General features: G+C 47.7%; 6 protein-coding genes, 1 non-coding gene and 1 pseudogene across 7 annotated transcripts in view; 6 read left to right on the top strand and 2 right to left on the bottom strand.

Moving 5' to 3' along the window:
• Positions 1-6094, top strand: part of CNF00080 (membrane protein, putative) — a 7601-nt gene extending 1507 nt beyond the window's left edge. Inside the window, exons 3-19 of the mRNA XM_024657313.1 lie at positions 1-349; positions 415-1578; positions 1677-2155; positions 2233-3330; positions 3388-3739; positions 3788-4101; positions 4159-4283; positions 4335-4501; positions 4553-4757; positions 4809-4881; positions 4933-5086; positions 5143-5297; positions 5354-5408; positions 5465-5630; positions 5687-5766; positions 5821-5911; positions 5970-6094. The exon at positions 1-349 is cut by the window's left edge and continues 1013 nt beyond it. Coding sequence (XP_024513070.1) covers positions 1-349; positions 415-1578; positions 1677-2155; positions 2233-3330; positions 3388-3739; positions 3788-4101; positions 4159-4283; positions 4335-4501; positions 4553-4757; positions 4809-4881; positions 4933-5086; positions 5143-5297; positions 5354-5408; positions 5465-5630; positions 5687-5766; positions 5821-5911; positions 5970-5977 — 5035 coding nt within the window. The 3' untranslated portion in view covers positions 5978-6094. The remainder of the gene's footprint in view (positions 350-414; positions 1579-1676; positions 2156-2232; positions 3331-3387; positions 3740-3787; positions 4102-4158; positions 4284-4334; positions 4502-4552; positions 4758-4808; positions 4882-4932; positions 5087-5142; positions 5298-5353; positions 5409-5464; positions 5631-5686; positions 5767-5820; positions 5912-5969) is intronic.
• A 562-nt stretch (positions 6095-6656) lies between these two features.
• Positions 6657-9430, bottom strand: CNF00070 (glutamate-tRNA ligase, putative). Its single transcript, XM_571277.1, has 8 exons — positions 9203-9430; positions 8771-9146; positions 8588-8715; positions 8148-8515; positions 7818-8092; positions 7571-7736; positions 7347-7506; positions 6657-7276 (listed from the first exon to the last, which is right to left on the bottom strand). The coding sequence occupies exons 1-8, from the start codon at positions 9386-9388 to the stop codon at positions 6749-6751; spliced, it is 2187 nt and encodes a 728-aa protein (XP_571277.1). The 5' UTR covers positions 9389-9430; the 3' UTR covers positions 6657-6748.
• A 298-nt stretch (positions 9431-9728) lies between these two features.
• CNF00060 lies at positions 9729-9824 on the top strand. The gene has a single exon. It is a non-coding gene; the product is annotated as a tRNA-Glu (tRNA).
• A 329-nt stretch (positions 9825-10153) lies between these two features.
• Positions 10154-11711, top strand: CNF00050 (phosphoglycerate dehydrogenase, putative). Its single transcript, XM_571275.1, has 3 exons — positions 10154-10420; positions 10469-11201; positions 11331-11711. The coding sequence occupies exons 1-3, from the start codon at positions 10237-10239 to the stop codon at positions 11431-11433; spliced, it is 1020 nt and encodes a 339-aa protein (XP_571275.1). The 5' UTR covers positions 10154-10236; the 3' UTR covers positions 11434-11711.
• A 500-nt stretch (positions 11712-12211) lies between these two features.
• Positions 12212-14965, bottom strand: CNF00040 (mitochondrion protein, putative). The gene is made up of 5 exons (XM_024657312.1): positions 14868-14965; positions 14604-14801; positions 14333-14542; positions 12889-13722; positions 12212-12835 (listed from the first exon to the last, which is right to left on the bottom strand). Exons 1-4 carry the CDS (start codon positions 14871-14873, stop codon positions 13606-13608), a joined length of 531 nt encoding a protein of 176 aa, XP_024513010.1. The 5' UTR covers positions 14874-14965; the 3' UTR covers positions 12212-12835; positions 12889-13605.
• A 116-nt stretch (positions 14966-15081) lies between these two features.
• Positions 15082-16617, top strand: CNF00030 (annotated as a pseudogene).
• A 1036-nt stretch (positions 16618-17653) lies between these two features.
• On the top strand, positions 17654-19361 carry CNF00020 (maltose porter, putative). Its single transcript, XM_571466.2, has 5 exons — positions 17654-18144; positions 18198-18532; positions 18581-18946; positions 18995-19030; positions 19083-19361. Exons 1-5 carry the CDS (start codon positions 17669-17671, stop codon positions 19259-19261), a joined length of 1392 nt encoding a protein of 463 aa, XP_571466.2. The 5' UTR covers positions 17654-17668; the 3' UTR covers positions 19262-19361.
• Positions 19362-20307: 946 nt separating this feature from the next.
• Positions 20308-21930, top strand: CNF00010 (conserved hypothetical protein). Its single transcript, XM_571271.2, has 5 exons — positions 20308-20674; positions 20741-20910; positions 20993-21111; positions 21182-21484; positions 21561-21930. Exons 1-5 carry the CDS (start codon positions 20399-20401, stop codon positions 21836-21838), a joined length of 1146 nt encoding a protein of 381 aa, XP_571271.1. The 5' UTR covers positions 20308-20398; the 3' UTR covers positions 21839-21930.
• Positions 21931-22500: the final 570 nt, after the last annotated feature.

Here is a 22500-nt window from a genome sequence, read left to right as displayed (position 1 = left end):
AGGAGGGGCAGTAGCGAGTCAGAATAGTATGTCGGTAACTGTGGCGGATACGAGGGCTAGCAAGAAAATTCTTGATGCAAAAAAGCCTATCGACCGAGTTCAGTCACTCGCAGAGACGATTGTGTTCTCCATCTCTGAGGATGCCCTCCCCCTTGTATCTGGGGGAACCGGGACTGCCACAGGGACAGGGACACCTTCCGGAGTAGCGACGCCGTCGGCCAAAGGAGCGGTAGGCAAGATGAAGGATAATTTGGCAGCGGTCGGAAGGAAAGAGGAGTTGCATCGACGGTATCTAGCTGGATCGAAGGCATTGGATCATCTATCGAAGTTATTAACGAGCTGCGAGACTGTCAGTGTATCCTTCTTCTTTTCTTCAGCAGTAAGCGCATTGAGCTGACTCCTATCGTATGATAGTTCTTCCACCCAAGCAACTCAGGCCACTGGTCCAATTTTCTTTGCACCTTCCTTTCCCACCTTGCCAATAACTTCATTGAACGGCTCAAATCCGAAGAAGAACCATCATGCAAAACGCCTCCAGCTTGGAGGATCACACCAGCTATCAAGCGAGAATTCGTCTTGATCCTTCGCCCTCTTGCCCTTACCGCTATATTCAATAAAGATATGAAAGCTGTCGCTTCAGCGGTTTCAGCGTTGAAGAAGCTGTCTCTACTGGAACCGGATTTGATCATGCCCGCTATTCTTGAGAGGGCAGTGCCTTCGCTTCAGGGGCTGGAAGAGACTCAGCGGACCCCAGCTGTGACTTATGCTCTTGCGGCATTGGCATCTCCCCTCGCGGCTCGACAGATCTGGAGGCAAGGAGGGATGTACATTGCAGATATCTTTGGGTTGTTACTGCCTGGTATTGATTTGAATGATCCAAGTAAGAGTGCGCTGGTGTCGATGTGTATCTCTAATATCGTCGATTTTATTTATATGGGCGACATTTCTGATGGTGACAGCGATATTGAGATGAGTGGGAGAGTATTGGCAGAAGTGGAAAATGCAAGGGCGGTGAGAAAGATACCGAGAGAGAAGGTCGAAGACGACCCCAACGACCCGGTCCAACTCGAAATGGAAGATCTTACTCCGGAAGAAGTCAACGCCCGCATTCGAATGACTACATCCACTTTCCGCGATTGGGTTACGGAATTCCTCGGCCGTGTCCTCCTGCTGTTCGCCAATCTCCCAGAAGAAGGCGGTAAATCCGGTCGAGCAGGGGGGAAGACAGAGCAAATCACTCTTCAATCCGTCTTACACACATGCGGCAACGTCTTTGCTGCCCTTTCTCCACCTCTCTTTGATCTAGTATTAGACCAGATCGTAGAATATTGTACGACTACTTGTCGAGGGAATGCGGTGGATGCAGTAGGCGAGTTGGTGAGGAACTTGGCAGCTGCTGATGCGCCGAAAGTGTTCAAGAGGCTTTTCCCGATCATCAGGCAGAAAATTGCGGCAGAATTGAAGGGAGGGGCAAGTTCAATGAGGACGACGACGACCAGTATACCGTTGCCGAGTGATGCGGGACTGCATTGGTGGCAGAGTATTTTGATCGGAACCTTGATCCCTGGGCGAGTTTGTGTAAGTCCCTTCACCCCTTTAACATTCAATCATCTTCCTCTCATCCAGTCATCACACTACTGATTGAATGCACGCGAGCTGACTGGAAAATATTCTAGTTGTCTGACCCTGAAATCAAGACCCAATATATTGGCCTTCTTCGTCTCATGATTGACAACACTCACTCTGAACGTGGATGGCAATGGACTGGCAAGATCATTGAGAAAACAGTGTCCTCCTTGACATCTATCTACTTTTCCGAGATGCGCATGCTCAACCCATCCACATGGGGTAGCCAAGACTTCACACAAAACCACCACCTCTACTGGGGCAAACTCTACCGCCCATCTGAAGTCGAGCCGCAATGGCGAACCCCAAGTAAGGAAGATGTGGAAATGGCGATTGATGTGATCGGGTTGGCGGATGAAGCGGTCGGGAGGATTGAAGCCCTGGTGAAAGAGGAAGGGAGGTACGCCGACAAGGAGTGGACGAATGAGTTCTGTAGAGCTGTGAATGTGGTGGATAAGGTTTTGCGAGGCACGTACAATTTAGTTGCTGAGCTTGAGGACCAAAAGGTTGGAGGGGAAAAGGCGCCTTCGTAAGTCTTTTCATCCCTCCGTTCAAATGATATCAATGTCGGTGGGAAGAGTTTGGGGCTAAACATAGATGGGATAGGTACCTGCCTGGAGCTTTCACAGCTCATCTCCCGACGTATAAATCGGGCCTTATCCTTATCGACCCGGCCGACCCGCGTTACCAACACGTCCAATCTTTCCGCCAACGTACCGGTGAAATCCTCAATCTCGCTGCAACCGCCCTCCGTTCCGCAGGAGGTGGCTCCGATTCGTCTGTCGATGCCGTCAAGCTCCTTGTCACGACCATCAGCACCTATCTCACTGCTTATGGAGTCCGTTCAAAGCAGTTTAGCAGTGCTCAATCTGCCTTGTCTGGAATGGTAGCGACGAAGAAGATGTTTGAAGGACAGAGAAAACATCATCGAACTATCTATCTTGCCAATGCGTCAATACATCATCAGACGCGAATGACAACGCTGGCGTATTATCGAAAACGTTCCGAACTAGACGACAAATTGATCATCAGCATGCTCAATTTCTGTGTATCTCCTTTCGTACGCGTAAGGAAATCGGCGCAGAACGCTCTTGATACGATCGCGAAGTTGTATAGGGGTGTATGGGTCTTGTGTTTTCCCACGCTATTCCAAGCGCTACGGCCCGGGACAGATCCTGACATTATGAAGGGTGCGCTTTATGTCCTGAGATACAATCACATCGGTATCACGAGAATCGGGAAGGACTGGAGGCAGCTCTTGGAGCTTACCGAGTGTCTTTTGAACGCACACCATGAGAACAAGGCTTCCGTGCAAGCTTTAGTGAGCAAAGCCACTGATGAGCTTATCGCTCGTATTAGGGAACCTCATGCTTTCGACATGAATGTTCGTCTCGAACGCATCCAGGAAGCTGCGGACGAGCTGGCTTCTGTTATCTCATGTCAGCCTGACCCGGCACTGGTGGAAATTGTTCATCAAGGTACTGTTGAGCGCTTGCAGCAGCAAGAGACGCAGTGGGATATCTTCGTAGACAAGGTTTTGGCTATTGCGAAGAGTCCAAGCCTGAACTGGCGATACGTATTGAGTGCGGCGAGGTTCCTGTTGGCCGTGATGAGGAGGGATCGGCCGATGGATCTAAGGTTGGCCGATTTTTTCATGGGGAATGTGCAGAATCCTCTCCCTAGAATTCGTGATTACGGTATTGTGTAAGTTGTCCTACATTTGTGTCTTCAGTATTCGACGGATAACTAATACACAGATAGCGGCACCACTCGTCTTCTTTTTTCCATGACTCTTCGATCTCTCTGTCAAGGTTCAGAAGAACTCCTCTTCCTCGAGGAGCCTATCGACGAATACTCGAAGGAGATACCACTTGAGGATACTTCTCCCGAATTCACACAGCGCTACCTCACATCGTTCCGCGAAACCCCGGACGACGAATCAAAAGTTGTTCTTCAAGACAGGCAGCAGTCTGGGTGGCTGGCTTGGGGCAATACGCTGGAGGTATCTAGGTTTACGGGCTGGGACGAGCCGTTATTTCCAATCGAAGAGGCGAGCTTACCGGGCAAAGAGCTAATCGGGAAGTTCATCAGTGGGGAAGGTTGGTGGGAGCGCGTAAGTCTATTTCCGACCTTGCATGTAGATATGCTGATGATCGCCCAGCTTGCAAGCCTCTGGGCTCAAGAAAACGAACGCAATTACCCGTCAGCCACCCACATTGACTTCATACTCGCCCTTTCCCAGCTTTACGGTCCCTCCATCTTCCACTCCATTAGACCGGTCGTCGAAGGGTACCTTGCTGAAATGGAGTCCACAAAAGTTTACGACCGACACAAGACACGGGCAATGTGGGAGTTCCTAGCTGGTGTCCTTAGGGGGTCGATGGAGTGGTCCGGGAAAGATAGAAAGAGTCTTTGGGACTGGTTTACCCCGAGGTTACCAGAATTGCATGGGAATATCAGACATGATACTATTAAGTAAGTACAAGCTACTCAGTTATCGATATCTATTGCGCAAAAGCTAACTTTCGTTAGGTGCTGGGATACTTCAATTGAATACGTATTATGCGATCAGGACCCTAGAAGGTTCAAACCACTTGTCGATTTCTGTATCAACACTGCTCTGAGTGCAAACTTCCAAGGAGCTTCTGCATTTGATCGTAAGTACCGCATGAACTTTGAAGTAAACAATACTGACTTGTGCATTCCAGTGACGAGGAGTGTTCAGCTTGCGCGATCGGTCATCCGGTGTCTCCAATGGCGTTTTAACGCTTGGGCGGATGACTTTGTCGAAGTTTACTTCCGGGAAGTAACCTGTCCTTATGCTGAAGTCCGAGGCCTCATCGCGTCAGTGCTCAATGCTATCGATCAGCTCAAGGTAAGCGCCCTTTATTCTCCTTTTCGCCACATACTCTAACGTTATACATAGTTCTATCCTTCATATCCTTCCGCTGCCGCCCTCGTCTCTGATATTCTACATGATCCCAAGGATAATAAGGATATCATGCACATTCGAAGCAGTTTCTTCCAACCCCAACTCGAGAAAATTATGGGGTCGCTGCCGGTATTGAAAGAGCTTAGACCACATGGACCGAAGGCTGTTTTGTCCGATCACGACACTTCTGCGACTACAGGTACGATTAAATGCATCTGCGGGCGAATGACACACTGATAAAATGACGTAGCGATCTTGTGGCTTACGGTTGAGCTGTCAGACGTTCACGCTGTATCTGCTTTCCCCTACATCATTCCCTATCTGTGAGTCATACTAAAACGCCGGATCTTTGGAGGCTAACATATGCTGTCTAGTCCCCAGATCTTCGAGCTTCGTGAACTCAACGACAATATTGACCTACAGCGAAACTGCGGTCGACTCCTTGCGATGATCACGTCCATCACGCCCGCTCTCGACCTTATTGATCCTCTTATGTCAGCGTTGATCAACATTCTGCAAGAATCTTCTGTGAGTCTTTTCGCCTTCATGTATAAAAGCTGGCAACTAACGTGAAACGCCCATAGTCCTGGAGAACGAGAATCAAGGTTATGCCTGTTTTAAGTTTGGTTTACTTTAGGAACCTGTCATTGCTGTCAGAGCCCTGTAAGGCTCAGTGTTTGGATGTTGTGTCGGCTTGCTTAAGGGATCCCAACCAAGAAGTTCGAGAGATGGCATGCGCGTGAGTCCTCTCTCGCGATGATTATGTCGAGGACGTGTTACTCATGTTGCACATAGCACATTAAGCGGCTTCTTGCGTTGCTCTCAAAGAGCGATGGTTGTTATCTTGAAGGTAAGGGTTCCATTGCCTGTTTTGCGTGCCAAAAATCATTGATATCGCAACCATAGGATCGTTTCGCCCGCGAGATCCAATCAATCACTCTCCCCAAGCGACGCGGTGCCCCGGGCCAAGTCAATCCTGAATATCAAGAGACACTTATCCAACTGCATGGGGCCGTCCTGGGCGCAACTGCTCTCGTCGAAGCCTTCCCTTACACTGTCCCCAAATTCATCCGTGAGTTTCGACTGATAATATGCCAAGCTTGCTAAATCCTAATGCCTTTCTCACAGCTAAACTTCTCGCCGACGTATTGGCTCCTCGAGTTTCAGATCCTGCTCCTATCTCTACAACTATCCGATCCTGTGTAGCCGTCAGTCTCTCAGTTTACTCTTACTTTTCTGCATACACTGACGTTTTATTCTAGTCTTTCAAGCGGACTCACGAGAAATACCAAGATAAATTCTCGGAAGATGAACTGTCAGCGATGAATTATGCTCAAGCCGGCAACTCCTACTGTGCGTATCCCTTCACTTCTCGATGTCTGGACTGTAGTTAATGTTCTGCGATTTCCAGACGCGTAACGAGATGTACGATTAAGTGTAGAGAAGCGTGAAGTACAAGTATAAATACAACAAGGTCATGGCCATTAATGTATTCGCATCTGTTTAGAATTGTTAGCCATGCACTTTCACGATTTCGTTTGGGCGATGTAATTTCGCAAACCATCTAACGTGATAAGAGTAAATTCACAGCTGGCCCAAGCTACTTATGTGACATTCGGAAAAACCGCCCTCTTCAAAACATCGAAGAGTGGCAAAGGGGCTTCACTTCGAACATATTCAAACGCTCAATGTCGATAGGCAAGTTCTTGCCATAAGCCCCTGTCACCTGAAAGCCTCAAGGTGGTAGGTAATGTTGACTAGGTGTCGAAGCCGGATTCGCCGTTGGATCGAACAGTCCTGACATTCTCGACAACAGCAGGTGGCCAAGTTTACGATGGTAGGCAAAAAAAAGCATCAGAAGTTGTGGTCGCGTGGGCTGAATTTTACGTCTGCCTTTCGGCTCACTGGTTCTTGAACTGATATCGAACATAAACGGCAGAAGATGAAGACTGCCCCTGGGAGAATAAGGATATGAAGAGGATTACATATCTAAACCTGCACCTTAGCAGGGACCGGCCTAATATCGAACGTAGGGGATACTTTTTTTTAGAAGATACAAAGAAAGAGGAAGGAACAAATAAATGAACAAGTTCATGCATGACAGATGTAAAGGATTTCGAATAATTCTCCCCTGAATGTCGCCCGACTTCGCTGATGTACCTTCCTACTCTACCTCTATTCCTCAACTACTCAAGGAGCAGCAGCAGCGGTGGAGACAGCCTTGGGCCCGGGCTTACCCCATGACCCCTTCGCAGTTCCGGGGACCTTAGTTTTTTCCTTTGCGGGCTTGGCTTTCAACGCCACAGTCGCAGCCCGTCCATCAGGGATGAAACCAAACTCCATCCTGCCCTGGTTATCTCTAGTACCCTGGCAGATGTAGAATCCCTTCCTCTCGAACTGTATGATATCCCACTTTTTAAGGCCTTCAACTTCCTTAGAAGCAAGCGCGTAGGTGCGGTACTCGGTCTTCGGGTTGAGGACCTCAGGGAGGGAGTCGTCCTCTTCGAGCTTCTTCTTGGTGATGAGGTAATCGTATTCAATGAGGACAACGGGGATAAGAGGGTTGGCATCAGTCGGCGCAGCGAGCCAGGTGACTTTCTTAGAAGTCTTCTTGAAGTCTCCGGCGAGGTGAAGTGTGATAGTGAGAGAAGAAACGTCGCCGGAAGGGGTGGTAATCTTGGAAGTAACGAAAGCATTTCCCCAGTCCATGGCCGTGATCTATTAAGAAAAGGAAGTTACGTCGTGAGCTGTATGGCTTGGACACAGAGGGGCGTGAGAAAGCACACACCTCTTCATTCTCACCAAAGGTCTTGGCGTCCTCCTGCTCCATGATCAACTTGCTAGCAAAAACCAACTTCTTCTCTCCAACCTCAGGGTTCTTCTTGTGTAAGGGCCTGCTGACAACCTCAGGCTCTTCAGTCTCACGGCCAATAACATTGACACTGACCCTAGATGTACGGATTAGTGCCTTACCCTTCTCTCCCGGCCTGCAGTTTGAAGAAAGATACGTACATCCTGTCCTCCGCAATGGCCCAGTATCGAGGAGCAACGGGGTCTATAACCTTCTTGTTAACAGTCCAGATACCATCCCACTCAAGCTGAACGGCTTGCTGAGAAGCACCCTGACCGAGAATATAGTTCTTGAGACCTTGAACCGTCATACCGCGGGATCGTATACCTAAACAACGAAAGGAGTAGATTAGCATCACCTCAAACCCTTAAATAGATGACAACACATAAGACGGAAAGAAATGCCCACCTCGGACGGTAGGGAATCGGGGGTCATCCCAGCCTTTGACAACATTCTTCTCGACAAGATACTTCAATTTCCTCTTGCTCAAAACAGTGTAAACAAAGTCGACCCTGCTGAAGTCAAAGATCTCAATATTGGCGAAACCAAGAGTCTTAAGGAACCATTGGTATTGCTCATGACGGGCCCAGTACTCATTGGCGCGGAGAGCGTGAGTGACGCCATCGAGGTGGTCGATGATAGGACAGGCGAGATCGTACATGGGGTAAGACTTGTACTTGGTACTGAACATAGGTGTGATTAGCGTGTGCGTGGTGCGGGAGAGGGAATTCAACGCACCCAGTAACATGGTGCGAGCCCTCAACATATCGGTAGATGACAGGGTCACGCAAAGTACCGTTCTTGTGTTGATAATCAATCTTGGCTCTCAAACTCCACCTCTTGCCTTCCTCCGTACCCTCACACATCTCCTTGAACTTAACCAAGTTCTCTTCAATAGAGAGGTCTCGGTTTTTAGAAGGGATCATCGCTCGACGCTGCTCCTTGACGGTTTCGCCCTCAGTGTCGTCCATGAAAGCGTCGCCTTGCTTGATGAGTTGCTCAGCGTAGGCCTGGATTTTGTCGAAGTGGTCGGAAGTGTGAACTATCTTGTCGAAGGAGATTTCAATCATTTTGAGGTCTTCCTGGATAGCCTCTTCGAACTCACCCTATATAATCAAAAGAAACTTAATGGTCAGCATCACAATTCAAACAAATACACAAGTGAGAGGTGGACGTACCTCCTCCTTGAGAGGGTTGGTGTCATCGAAACGGAGGATGAACTTGCCCTGGTACTGGTCTGCCAGGTATCTGTTAAGGATAGCAGCCTTGAGGTGACCAATGTGCAAGTATCCTGAAGGCTCAGGGGCTACACAATAATCATCAGTATCGAGCGGCAGATAAGACCAAGAGAGCATATGTACCGAACCTAACGACAACCTTGCCCTTGATAGCGTTAGGCAAAACAACATCAATACTTTCCAATCTCTTGGTCTTCTTGCCCTTCTCCATCTCGCTCTTGGCCTGTCTGTGAGACTCGAGCGCAGCCTTGGGCACATCGAGAGTCTCAACGTGGTTGAACCATCGCTGCAAATGGGGTCGTCCGGGCTTCTTGATGGAACCAATGGCAGAGTTGTTGCCTCGAATGGTGCCCCAAATGGTAGCATCGCCGAAACCAAACTTGGGGCCGGCAAAGTAGGTACGATAGGCGAGGTAGTCATCGAAAGCGTCCAGGACCGCGGAGACGTCTTGGAAAGAGCTGGTCGAGGTCAAAAGGGTAGGGAGAGGAGGGAGAGGGATCTTGAATTATTTCAGCATTATTACTTCAATGGGTTATGAACTCTTTTCTTGCTTACCTCCTTGCCGTCGACACCCTTTTCGAGCTCAGCTCGAACGTTTTCGGCACCAACAATATCACCGTAAGTAGTCTGACCCTGTTCTCCAGACTGAGCATCCCAGGTGACGGGAATACCCTGTAAAGCGGCGAGAGCAATGATAACAAAGGGGGGAGTCTGCACGAGAGGTAGTACAACGTCGGGCATTTTATAACTATAGGTTTTTTGGAGATTTGTATACAAGGAACGAACGAAAGTTGGGTTGAAATGAGAATTCAATTCAATTCGCGGAGCGGAGGTAAATTACAACCGAGCGGCGATTTACCGTGAGCATGGAGCAACGAGTATATATCCAGAACACGTAGCTAAGAATCTAAGATTGACCTTAGCTAATTTAGCCTGTTTTTCACCTTCTTATTTAGTTAGCTGCCAATAAAAATAAATCTACTCTTGACGCTGCAACATTCAACCAGGACTAACGACGGAGCTAATTGCTTAACTGCTTTATAACAATTTTATTTTGAAGATAAATTTAAGCTTAGGCAATTCTTCAGTAGTATAACGGTTAGTATAACCGCTTCTCAGGCCTCAAGTTTCTTGGTTCGGTTCGCGGTAGACCAGGGTTCAACTCCCTGCTGGAGAAACCTTTTTTTTGCCATTGGTTTTCATGTTTGCCATAACATTTTTTCGGTAATGTCTGAGGGATTCTTCTTATTGCCAATCTGTATGTACGCTATAGTTTAATCAAGTAAATGTAAAGGTTATTTCATTGACCCAAGGCCTTGCCCGCTTCATAATTTTATAGTCAGTGGCGTCCTTATTTATTTACAAAGTCGTATATCGGTTATTTAACGTCGATAAAGATTTATTTTTTGATTTTTACACCGAGAAGATGGCGTCCGAGATCCCGAGGTCCCCGTCGATGACAGATACTTTTACTCCTTCGTCGTCTCATCTCTCCGTGCGTGTTCCCTCTCTCCGAGGATCTTTCTTCCTTATCAGAAAGCTCGCAAAATTTTGAAGTTGCTCCTTGTCAAATACAACTTACCCAAACAATGTCAACATCACACCTCCGTATTCCTCCGGCAGAGCCCTTCACCCCTTCTCGTGAAGCCACCGTCTATCTGCATACCCCATTCCACCCCAAAGCAGAGATCTATGCTGAGACCAAATTCAAAAAGGTGTTGCGCCCGAAGGATGGGAAAGTAGATGATCTTATGAAGCAGATTGACGGTATTTGTAAGTCTAAGTGTCTGTCAGTGTCCCGAATTGAACTGATTGCTTTAGTACTCCGAACGGGCGATGTCACTGCGGAAATGGTTCTTGCCGCTCCCAATCTGCGTATCATCTCTCGTAATGGTACCGGCGTCGACAACGTCCCTCTACCCACTTGTCTTTCCCGCGGTATCGCAGTCACCAATATCCCAGGTAGTAATGCCTTCGCTGTCGCTGAGCTCGCCATCGCTCTCATGCTTACCGTTTTACGCCGCGTTGTCGAGGTGGACAAAAGGATTAGAGGCGGTGAGCGGGTACCAAGTATAGAAGCGCTCGCACCAGGTCTCGGAGGAAAAAAGGTGGGGTTGGTGGGGATGGGAGATATAGCATATGAGCTTGCAAAGCTGCTTCGTGCGTTTGGATGTGAGGTGCTTATCCATTCGCCTTCTTCCCCAGAACTCAGATGGACTGTGGAAGATACTCGATACCCGGTTACTATCTCTCACACTCGCATGCCTAGTCTCCGATCTTTACTTGAACAATGTGACGTCCTCTCCCTGCATTGTCCTCTCAACGCGAATACGAGATATATGATTGGCCGAGAAGAACTGGGGTGGATGAAATCTACCGCGGTTGTGATCAATACTGCCAGAGGTGGAATCATAGATGAGCGCGCATTGGAAGAGGCATTGAAGGAGAGGAAAATTGGAGGAGCAGGGTTGGATGTGTTTGAGAAGGAGCCAGCTTATGGAGAAAGTCTGGGCGGATTGAGGGATTTGGACAATGTTGTACTTTTGCCTCACTTGTAAGTCTCGGCCTTTGTTTTCTCCCAACCCCGCTCGCTCTCTTTCATTGTCCGTGTTTCATCTTCTCTCTTCTATTCGCTCCCTTCAGCGCGAAAATGGGGAAGTTAACATAGTCACGATTGAAATAGGGGTGGAAGTACAGACAGCGTCACTCTTGACGGATGTATCAAAGCTGTCGACATCATGGCAAGTTATCTCGATGGGAAAGGGGCGATCAACCGGGTCATCTAGAAGCTAGAAGAAATGGCTATGTGTACCATTCAAGGGGAACGGGATGGAAGCTTTTAAGAGGGAAATGTTGGTTCATCTTCATTCATCGGTATATTTGTTGGACAAGGAAGGTTTGGAAGATCGAAACTCAGAGAAAGACTATGTGCATACTATGATCTTTCGATATGAGCTAGATTTGTTGGTTTGGTTGTTTAAAGAATCGCTGAGTTGTCTTATTTCATGCATGTTTTAGAATTAGAATTAAAATTAGAATTAGAATTAGAATTAGAAGGTAAAGAGATGTTTCTACATGAGTTGCTTGCTTGTTCTCACGTCTTTGGCTCTTTTTGACTTTTGAGTGCGGCCCTACTGAAGGAGAAGGTTCTTCTTTCCTTCAACCTCTCCCTTGACACTTCTTTTTCATGTCTCGGTTAAATATACATCCTGCACCGACCTCGGGCCCGAGTCTACGTATGTTACGACTCGTCCCCAACAAGGTCCAGCCTTGGAGACGAGATGGAAAGCCATAGTTTAACTAAGCGATGAGATATGTAAGATATACCTCTTGACACTTGTCTGTTGGCGTATGGTATAGGGCGGAGGTATATTCGCTTGGGAAGATCAGGCAAGCTTATATACTAGTGGAGTAAGTTTATGTCGAAGGTGGTGCAAGGTAAGATGAGAGTGAGCACAGAATTTTATTAAGGGAGCTCGAGGACCTTTCGCAAAGTAACTTATGAAATATTGATCTTCGAGGGGAAGAAGATCAAGATCGAGGACAGAGCTCCCCTTTATATACTTCTACAGAAATCTATTTATATCCTTCGCTGGACGTCCAGCTCTTTTCTCGGAGTCCAGTTCTTTTCTCGGAGGTCCAACTGGAGGTCCAGCTGGACCTTCTTATCTGAATCGGATCTTGCCTTCCTATTACGTAACTCCCTCCTATGATATCTTATCTCTTCTTCTTTGTGCAGGCTCGTGACACTCGAGGACCTTTCGCAAAGTAACTTATGAGATATTGATCTTCGAGGGGAAGAAGATCAAGATCGAGGACAGAGCTCCCCTTTATATACTTCTACAGAAATCTATTTATATCCTTCGAGGTGTCCAGCTGGAAGTCCAGTTCTTCTATCGGAGGTCCAGCTGGAAGTCCAGTTCTTTTCTCGGAGGTCCAGCTGGATGTCTAGCTGGGACCTTCTTATCTGAAACAATCTTGCCTTTCTCTTTTACATAACTCCCTCCTATGATCTCTTATCTCTTCTACTATGTGCAGGCTCGTGACAACATAGAAGGTCTCAACCTTTCCCTAACAGTACTGACTCAGCAATTTCCCAATTGGCTCTAACTTTGACTCGCGATTCGAGATTTCGAGTTTCAAACTTCAGATCGACTTCTGATAAGAGCTGTACGTCAATATTCCCGACTGGGAGTTGAAATAAGTATACATTCATTCACCAGGCAGCTTTCGAAGCTTACTTTGGGAACATTTTTTCTTTCTCTTTACCATCCACAAGTGGCGACTGATTTACATACTCAAGACACAAACCCATGGTACATGCTTCCTTCTCCTGATCCTCTGAGCCCAGCCGAATGAATGCCAAATATCGACTTCTGAAGTTCTGGCCGTCGCTTGCCCTCGCTTATTATCAATGCTTCAGCCCCATGGTATGGATCTAATTTAGTTTCAATTTTGCGATTTAGTTCGCATATCTTAAACTTGATCTTCGCCTTCATTGTCGTCGTTGTGTTTCTTGGTCATTGCCTGCGCCTCAATGTCGCTTCCATCCATCGATTTTCTATGTGTCCTCACGCTCAGTGCCGCTTTCTTTTCTGTCTCTCTTTCCTGTCCTACTCAAATAATGTCCTTATTGAGATTTCTATTCCAAGCCTGAATTGTTGAATTCAGTCGTAGGATCCACGTCTTATGTATTGGTCTTCTAGTGAATCAGTCCTGTATATCGCTTTCTTGTCTTTATCGATTTCTTGCCTTTTCGCCTATCGTCGTTTCTCCATCCGAATCCTTCCTGCGGTTATCACATCCATTCTTCCCAGCAACCCAATAAATCCTGGCCTAAATCCCAATTCAAGTCAAATACCATGCATAAACGCCTTTATACCGTCCCTCCCTTTGCACCTTTTTAACCAGCCATTTTAACATGTCAATGGTTTGTCGATATTGGCAGATGAAGGAAATTAGATCAGAGAGACGGTGGCACCCAAATCTTGCAGAGTCTTTTGAAGCTTTTCGGCGTCTTCTTTGGGAATGTTTTCTTTAAGGGTTTGGGGAACGGATTCGACGAACTTCTTAGCCTGTTTTCGGTAACATCGGTTAAGTAGGATGCGGAGGGTGGTTATGGATCAAGAGCGGGGCGTTGAGTACGATAAGAAGTGAATGATATACGAGCCGTGTAGTAGTCGAATGTCGCCGCGTGTAGAGAGAAAAAAGAGATAATGGTTAGCGACGGACCAACATATGACAGAAGGCAGGGAAAGAAAGAGAGCAAGAAGATGTGGATCTCTCGCAAGACCACCGATCCTAAAAATGCAAGCATGCGCTCTCTCGAAGTATTCCACATCCGTGGATTAACATGAAGGAGAAAGACGCAGGGGGGTGAGGTAAACACAAGAGAAGGACCGTGGGCAATATATGCCCACAGCGTCTCAACGTGCCGAATTGACGGCTTTCGACGCGTTAGATACGACCTTGCCTCATTCGCTCCTTCATCCCATGGCTTTTCGCCGGCACTCTTCTTTTGGTCTCTTATTCTGCCTCTTCCTGTTACACTCCCACTCATTCTTTCTCTTCTACTCTCCTTAGCTGTCCCTGGTTGTCATTTTCTCCGATACACTCCGCTCACTCTCATTTCCTCTTCATTCGCTCTCCAGTATTGTTCGTTTGGGCTCGTAGCCTCTAACTCACCTCAACCAAGTTCATATTAGGCATGAGAGCCTTGACCTCCCTGATGATCTTCGCCTTAGCGGCCGCATCGAATTTCTCGAGCTTGACGGTGAAAATTGTCTTCTCCTTGGGCTTCTCTTCAACAGGGGCTTCGGACGATGTCGAGGAAGCAGCAGCGGAGGCGGGGGAAGAGGCAGCAGGGAGGGAAATTTCAGTAATGTTGAGTTTCGTCTATGGTAATGCGATGAGACTAACGGCCAAAATGGGCGATTCGAGAAGGAAATGGGCGCACCTTAAGGGCAGTAACAAGTTCTGAAACCTCCAATAAGCTCAGAGAAGAGATGCTGTCAACTATGGGGGCAATCTTTGGGTTAACTGGGGCGTCGCCAGCAGGGGTCTCGGAGAAAGTGGATCGGGAGCTGGAGAAGGATCGGAGGACGACTCGAGAAGAAGAGGCGGGCCGGAGTTGACGGAGGAAAGTTCGTGAAAGCTGCATGTGGGGGTCAGTATGTCATTGCATTTCCGTAGTGCTGAAACGTTATACGAGTCTACGCACGCTCATTTTGGATACGAAGGCTGTATTTTTGTTTTTTGTGATAGGTATAGCAATATTGGTTTCGAAGGGTTCGCAGAAATAATGGGAGGTGTAAAAAGTGCCACACTTCGGTAATCCCGTTTTCCCCGATCGGCCTCAACCGCCGTACCACTGATGATGAATAAATAATAAAATAGTTAAAAGTTGTTTGGCTCGATGTTTAACTCCAGCTTCGTTCGTTTGTTCGTCATCCTATACCTTGTTCTATACCCCATACGCTAAAAACCCAAACATGGAGCAGCTCACATCTCACCCGAGTGTTATAGGTACTATAATTGTCTCCCGCACCGATAATGCTATCATTAAGACCACTGGACACATTTTCGACGGCGAAGGTGGAAAGAGATATGCTGCCGCTGTTGAGAGTATCGTGAAGGGTGTGGCGGACGCTTTGACGGCATGTAATGACGCAGAGAATGTAGGCATTCTGCTTACATCTTGTCTCTTTCACAACTCAGCATCGCAAAGATGATTTTTGCTAATGATTCGATAGGACGAGTTGAGGTTCATGAGGATACGAACTACGAAACATGAGTTGATCATCACACCGGGTACGCCTGAGCTTCAGCAGCCTCTTCACAGCACCTTACCACGGGTTTATTTTGTTTTAATTTTAATTCTATTTTATTTTTTTCTCTGCAACCAAGTCTTGATTTATGCTGATACCGATCCCAGATGAAAAATATATCCTTGTTGTGCTCCAGGACCCATGACGATGAGTCGCATTCGAATCATCAGGGCCATTGAGGTCTCAAAGATGTCGGACACCCAACATAAGAAAATTGTATTACCATCGGAGTTCGGTAAAAACTATACATGAATATGGGCAGGCACCATCAAGAATGATTTTTAGACGGCGGTGGAGAATGTGATTCAGTTCGGGATGGGGAAAAAGACTACAGTTGCAGGCGAAAGGCGAAAGCACAGGCATAAGTTAGCCACTTAGGAAAACGTTTTTGAGGAAACAGAGATTTTATTTGACGGGAGTGATGTGAAGGCCAAGAGGGAAGGATCCATACTGTAGGGAGGTATGTTCATGCTGCGGGCTCTTATTTGCAAGTATGCCGCTACTGATACCGTGATTTACATCTCTAGAAACCTCATTCACCTACCTCGCTTGCCCTGCCCACTCAGTCCCAATATGTTTTACTTCCGCCACACCCACTCCTTCTATCTCTACTGTTAATCCTGTCCCACAAAAGCAGACCCTAAGATTGGTTGCTAGCTTGACCGGCAATTCCCCGAGATCGCTCGAGAAGATCAATATTATTCATCGCAAGTATGCTGCCATTGCGCTGTATCATCTGAGCCTAACGGCAAATTGTGTAAGGAGAGGAAGATGCGAGGGTGAGAGGAGGTAGAGGGAGACGAGAGGAAGACAGGGAAATAGTTTTGGAGGAGTTGATGAGAGAGAGGGAGGGCAACAACGAGAGATAGGACGAGGAGAAGAGGCGTTCGGGAGGTGCCAGCAAAGAGAAGAGACTGAGAGGAAAGTTGTAAAGGGGTTAATATACGAGGGGAGTTCGCCACACAGTGATAGTAACCTACGATGCGACTCTATCTACTACAGTATATATGTGTTGGACTTGATTTCATCCAAATGTTTTGCCGGAGTCATTGTTGAGATATCGATGTTTTTGCCCCATTGTGTCATGAACATTCTCGCAGTTTTTCAGCTTTGTCGTAGTTACCGCAACCATGCATCTATGACCATTAATCGATAGGGGTTGGAAATGTTCCCATTTTGAAACAGTATGAAGACTACGATGAAGTTGGCACGTGGCACCTGGTATGAAGACGATCCGATGAGCTCATTGTGCGACATCACTTCTTCTTGGATGCTGATATGCGGGCTTGGAGGATACTTCTTGCACACCCGCATTGCATGCAAAGGATGGTTCGTCTCGGTATATACATGTTGCCATGATTTGAGCGGATATAAATAAGTATGCGCCAATCGGCACGATCGGCGGGCTGATTAGAGACTTGTGGAGGGTGTGGATAACTATAAATCTTTTTATGCATAAACCTTGTACATACACCTCGCATTCCTTTCATGCATCACATGGTTCATCTTTATATATAGAATGTTAGGATGATTACCATATAGCCCAAACTACCACTCTGGGCGATTCGGCGTCTATTCAAGCCGTGACCACCGGCGGTTGCACACTAAAATGTCTCAACCGTTAAATGGTGTATCATCCTCCCGAACCTGGTTTTATCTCTGTGCCGCCGGCTGTCGCTGCCCCACATGAACCCCGCAGTGGGTCACCGCACCGTCTGGCCAGTTTCAAGCGGTTAACGGTCTCATGATTAGCCGATATGATTGTTTACGAGTGTTTTTTTGAGAGCGCCCGTTTTTCCCTCCCCATTTTTATATATCTGCCTTGTCCCCCACACTGGGCTTCTCGTTTACCCCCCGATCAACTCTATAGTTCTGTTGTCCCCACACCTATTTTTTCGACGGGAATCACAACCAATATGAGTCAGATGAATTCTGACATCGCCCCGCAAATCGAGGCCAAGTCCTACCATGACGAGACGATTCATGTCGAACAGGCGGACGACGAAATCAAGGCGGACATGATCCAGTTCAAGGCGGATGCGGTGGAGGCGGAGAATGCCGAACACTCTATGACGGTATTGGAGGCCGTCAAGGCGTATCCTATGGCTTGCTTCTGGGCCTTTGTTATGTCTTTCACCATTGTAAGCTGTCCTACTTTGCCCTCTGAGGTACGATCAGCTGATTCATGTAGATTATGGAATCCTACGATGTATTCCTCATTGGAAACTTCGTGGCCCTTCCCGCCTTCAGAGACCGGTTCGGTATATTTGACGAAGCGACTGGCGGTTATGTCATAGCGACTAAGTGGCAGTCGGCGCTTCAGATGTCCGGGCAGCTTGGTGCGCTCATTGGCGTTTTCCTTGCAGGTCCCCTCACTAGCCGTATTGGATACCGTTGGGCGACTTTGGTTGGCCTCATGCTCATGAACGCGACCATCTTTGTTTCATTCTTTGCCAACTCGCTCCCACTCTTCTTCACTGGTCAGCTCCTTGAAGGCATACCATGGGGCATTTTCATCGCCAATGCCCCTGCATATTGCAGCGAGATTGTCCCCATGCGCTTGCGTGCCCCTGCTACACAGGTCCTGCAAATGTTCTGGGCAATCGGCAGTATCGTCGTCGGTGCTGTCACTTACAGGTACAACACCAGGCCCGACACTGCTGCCTACAAGTATGTATCGTCGTCATCTATGATTTAAGTATGCCATCAGCTGATGGAAGCAGAATACCACTCGCGCTTCAATGGATGTTCCCCACTCCACTCGCTATCCTCATGTTTCTTGCGCCCGAGTCACCTTGGTGGCTTGTCCGAAAGGGACGTCTCGACCAAGCGGCACGCTCGGTAGAACGTCTAGGACGCAAATCGAGGCTCAACGCGGGTGAGGTTGTGGCTATGATGCGACGTGTTATCGACTTGGAGACGTCCACCTCTGCGCCCGGTTACATAGAATTGTTCAGAAAGACAGACCTCCGACGTACCCTCATTGTGTGCGGTATCTATGGAGCACAGAATCTTGCCGGCAACCTTATCGCTAACCAGGCCGTTTACTTCTTTGAGCGTACGTTATGGCTACACCAAGGGGAACTCTTGTGCTAACTCAGAGTAGAGGCCGGCATCAAGACCAACCTTGCGTTTGCTTTGGGCCTTATCACCTCGGCCTTGCAGATGGTCTTCGTTATGGCTTCATGGTTTCTTACAACTTATTTTGGCCGACGTACCCTCTACCTATGGGGCACAGGTGTCAATACCGCCCTGCTTATTGCCCTGGGGGTTGCCGCCTCGTGCGGCACTTCAACTGCGGCTTCGTATGCCCAGGCGAGCTTAGGCCTCATCATCTCTGTTTTGTTCACCTTCGCCGCAGCGCCCGTCTCGTGGGTCGTCATTGGAGAAACGTCGGCTATCCGGCTCCGACCCCTCACAACAGGAATCGGGCGAGCTACATATTACATCGTTGAGATACCTTGCATTTTCCGTGAGTCTTCTACACTGATTACCTGCACAGCCGGCTGATGCAGATCAGTCGCTTCGTACATGCTTAATCCCACTGGCGGAAATCGTAAGTGATATTTCCTTCAACCGTTCTTAAACGATACTGACAAGTCGCGCAGTTGGCGGGAAGTGTGGCTATGTGTGGGGTGCGACTGGATTATTTTGCTTCGTCGTCGCGTTCTTTTGCCTGCCTGAGATGAAGGGTCGATCCTACCGCGAGATCGACCTTCTGTTCAAGCGTCACACGCCGGCTCGTAAGTTTGCAACAACGGAAATTGGAGTAGAGGACGATGAGTAGAAAAGACCTAGTTAAGAAGTTGCATTTGGTTTGTATTTACAATGTTTTAAGGGTTATGAGGTTGTGTCAGGGGCGCGTTTACTTTATTAGCTTGATGTATATACCCTACGAGGTACTATACAAAATACTTCCGCTCTCTATCTCCACTCTTACTATTCGCTCAATTTCTGCCATAAGTTCAGCTGTCTTCTCGCCAACATCTGGAAGCGAGCTGTACGGAATACCCGAATTTTCTGTTGATGGAAGGATCCAGTGCTTCCACTCCACTACCCCCGATGATAATAGATAACAGAATATCGACTTCTTGGTATTGATTCTACGGAATAAATGAATCGGCCCTGGTGCGTTTGTTTGAGACAATCATGCTTAGGCACCGGTAACGTTCGATATTATGCATCTTAGGAGCATTTATATACCAATATATGTACAGGGATCGGTTTGTGAAATGGGATATAGACGTTTTCATCATATCCATATATTGAGCGGAACTAACAAAAACGAGAATTGGATTCGAAGCGAACGGTGGTAAAAACGCGTGGTGACATGATCTGCTGATGAAGCAGTTCGATACATGTGTTATTTGAAAAAGTGATTGGGCCTCCTGATTGTTTAATAATTTAGACGGAATCAAATGAAGGAAGCAAATTGGGTGTCGGGGACTCGGGGTACCCTCTGGATGGTAGCGGCGGCGGCAGGGACTGTCGTAATAGTGGATATGTGTAAGGATGGATACGCGAGGAAGCCATGATGAGAGATGGGGTTTATGTATCTATATTTGTTGTGTGAAGTGCGGAAGCCGTGTTGAGTTCCGAAAGAACAATAGATGTGAAGCCGGATGAGATGGGGAGCAAAAAAGAATGATCTCCGTCGAAATGGACTTCGAGTCGGCGGATCCGTCTCATGCAATACTGCTATCATCTCCGATCTGATAACGATAAAGAGTTACGTAAGTTTCAATCCGGGCCAGTTCCGGCTTCCGGCGGAGCCGAAGTAAAGTCACCGAGGCCAGGTGATGGATTATTGATAACCTTCCGTCTAACGAGCGAATGGAGACTTCCCATTTAAATTATTTTTCATACACTTCCCTTTCGACATCTTATTCTCATACATTTATCCTAGCTACGCACAGCACGCACAATGGCACCTTTCACTGTCAATTGGGGTATCATTTCCACCGGAGTCATCTCCACTGTCTTCGCTCACGACCTTCTCGTGGACCCGGCCTCCCGTAATACTAAGGATGTCAACCACAAAATTACTGCTGTCGGCTCCCGCTCCGTTCAATCCGCTCAAGCATTCATTGACAAGCTCAAGGAAAGCTCCGAGGGGAAATCATGGGCTTGGGGAGTGAAGAATGGCGTTCTTGACGGTGTCAAGCCGAGAGGTACTTACGAGGAAGTGTACAACGATCCTGTACGTAGTCTGGGCTCATCTTAATGATGCGATGAGGCGTATTGACGTACTTTCTCTCACAAGTAGGATGTAACAGCCATCTACGTAGGCACTCCCCACGTCCTCCACCATCGTAACGCGAAAGACGCTCTACTGGCTGGTAAACATGTCCTCCTCGAGAAGCCTGCTTGTCTCGAAGTCGAAGAGTTGGACGAGTTGTTCATGATTGCAAAGGAGAAGAACCTTTTCTTCATGGAGTGAGTCAACTGTCTTCTCTCTTTGTTCTTGCCCTTTTTCTTTTTCCTCCGTAAGCATGTTTGCTGATGAGCAACGACGCAGAGCTGTGTGGACGCGGTTCCAGCCCATCACTTACGCCGTTGAAGAAGTCATCAAGTCGGGTATTCTCGGTAAACCCAAACGTTTTTCTGCGGATTTCTCCATGGATTGGAACTTGGACGGTACGTTCCCTTGTCCCTACCTAACAACCCATAACCATTATTAACCATTATTGACTTGATCACATTTCAGCTGACTCTGGCCGGATGGCCAACCCAGCTCTTGGCGGTGGCTCGCTCCTCGACTCGTCCGCCTACCCATCTGTCTGGGCCATGCTTCTCGTCCACCGCCACCCTCTCAACACCGATAAAGACCCCAAGGTGCTCTTCGCCCATCAAACTATTTACCCTCGCACTGGGGTGGACATCAACTCTAGGTGGTTGGTGGAATGGAAGGGGCTTTGCCAGGGAATGCTGATGACGGATTTGGATAATGCGGGTCAGAAGGATTCGACCGCGGTCTTGCAGTGCGAGGAAGGGGATTTGGTTATTGCCTGTACGTCCCCTCATTCCTCTCCCTCTTCTCTCGCGCTAACTTTTCCTTCCCTCTCCCCCTTTCTTCCTACGTATAGATCCCCCTAACGAACCTAAGACATTCTACATCCACCCTCGTCCCTCCCGCTTCGCCGGTACCATCACCTCTTCCACCACTCATCACCACCCTGTCCATGATGGGAACAATGGGATGTCATACGAAGCAGATGAGGTTGCGAGGTGTATTAGGGATGGGAAGATTGAGAGTGAGAGGATGCCATGGGAGGAGAGCAGGGTGGTGCAGGGGTGGGTTGATAAGGTGAGAAAGGAAGGGCCGAGCGAGACTGCCAAGTTGGTGGGGACTGCTGGGCAATAGTGTAGGAAGCGGCAAATGACAAGTGACGAAGGTCCTTGTGAGATAGATCAAAAGTAGAAGGCGAAAACGAATATGCAGACATCAATGTTTACTGCCCCTTCATCTAGGCTGCATATATGTTGTGACTTCCAGCTTTCAAATCATTGATTGCTTCGGCTTGATAAATTGATTAACAAAGAATGGCTTGTAACGTGTCTCAGAAACAAGTCTGACTACTTGTAACTTGAATCCATTTTTTTTTCTACCTTCTCCTGCGCCTAATCACCATTTACAATGAGGCAAGCAAGATGTGCAGAGACAAGAAGAAGATAAACGAAGAAAGGAAGATACCTACGAAATAATAATGTGGTTGGGCAAAAACAATAACAAGTTAAGTATCACCTTGACTACTTGTCGCCGCTGTCTTTCTATAGTAGTACGTAGCGTAGCATGGAGGCGATATGCATGACTGCTGCTATACATTTGATTAAGCTCTGATGTGAGGCCATATCCATGCGAGACCACAATTTGGAACACGCCTTCTCTGACTCTTCCGTTTGTCTCTGTACCCACAGAATTCAGTATCTATCGTGGCGAATACGGCAGCGGCGACTGCTCCTGTGGGTTGACCTGCTTGCCATTAGACGTTAGGGGGTTAGGGGGTTAGGGGGGTTAGGGGGTTA

The sequence above is a fragment of the Cryptococcus neoformans genome (genome assembly GCF_000091045.1).
Source record: "Cryptococcus neoformans var. neoformans JEC21 chromosome 6 sequence".
Taxonomy (NCBI): Eukaryota; Fungi; Basidiomycota; class Tremellomycetes; order Tremellales; family Cryptococcaceae; genus Cryptococcus; species Cryptococcus deneoformans.
The sequence above is the reverse complement of the archived record's forward strand: the minus strand, read 5'-3'. Positions and strand labels throughout refer to the sequence as shown.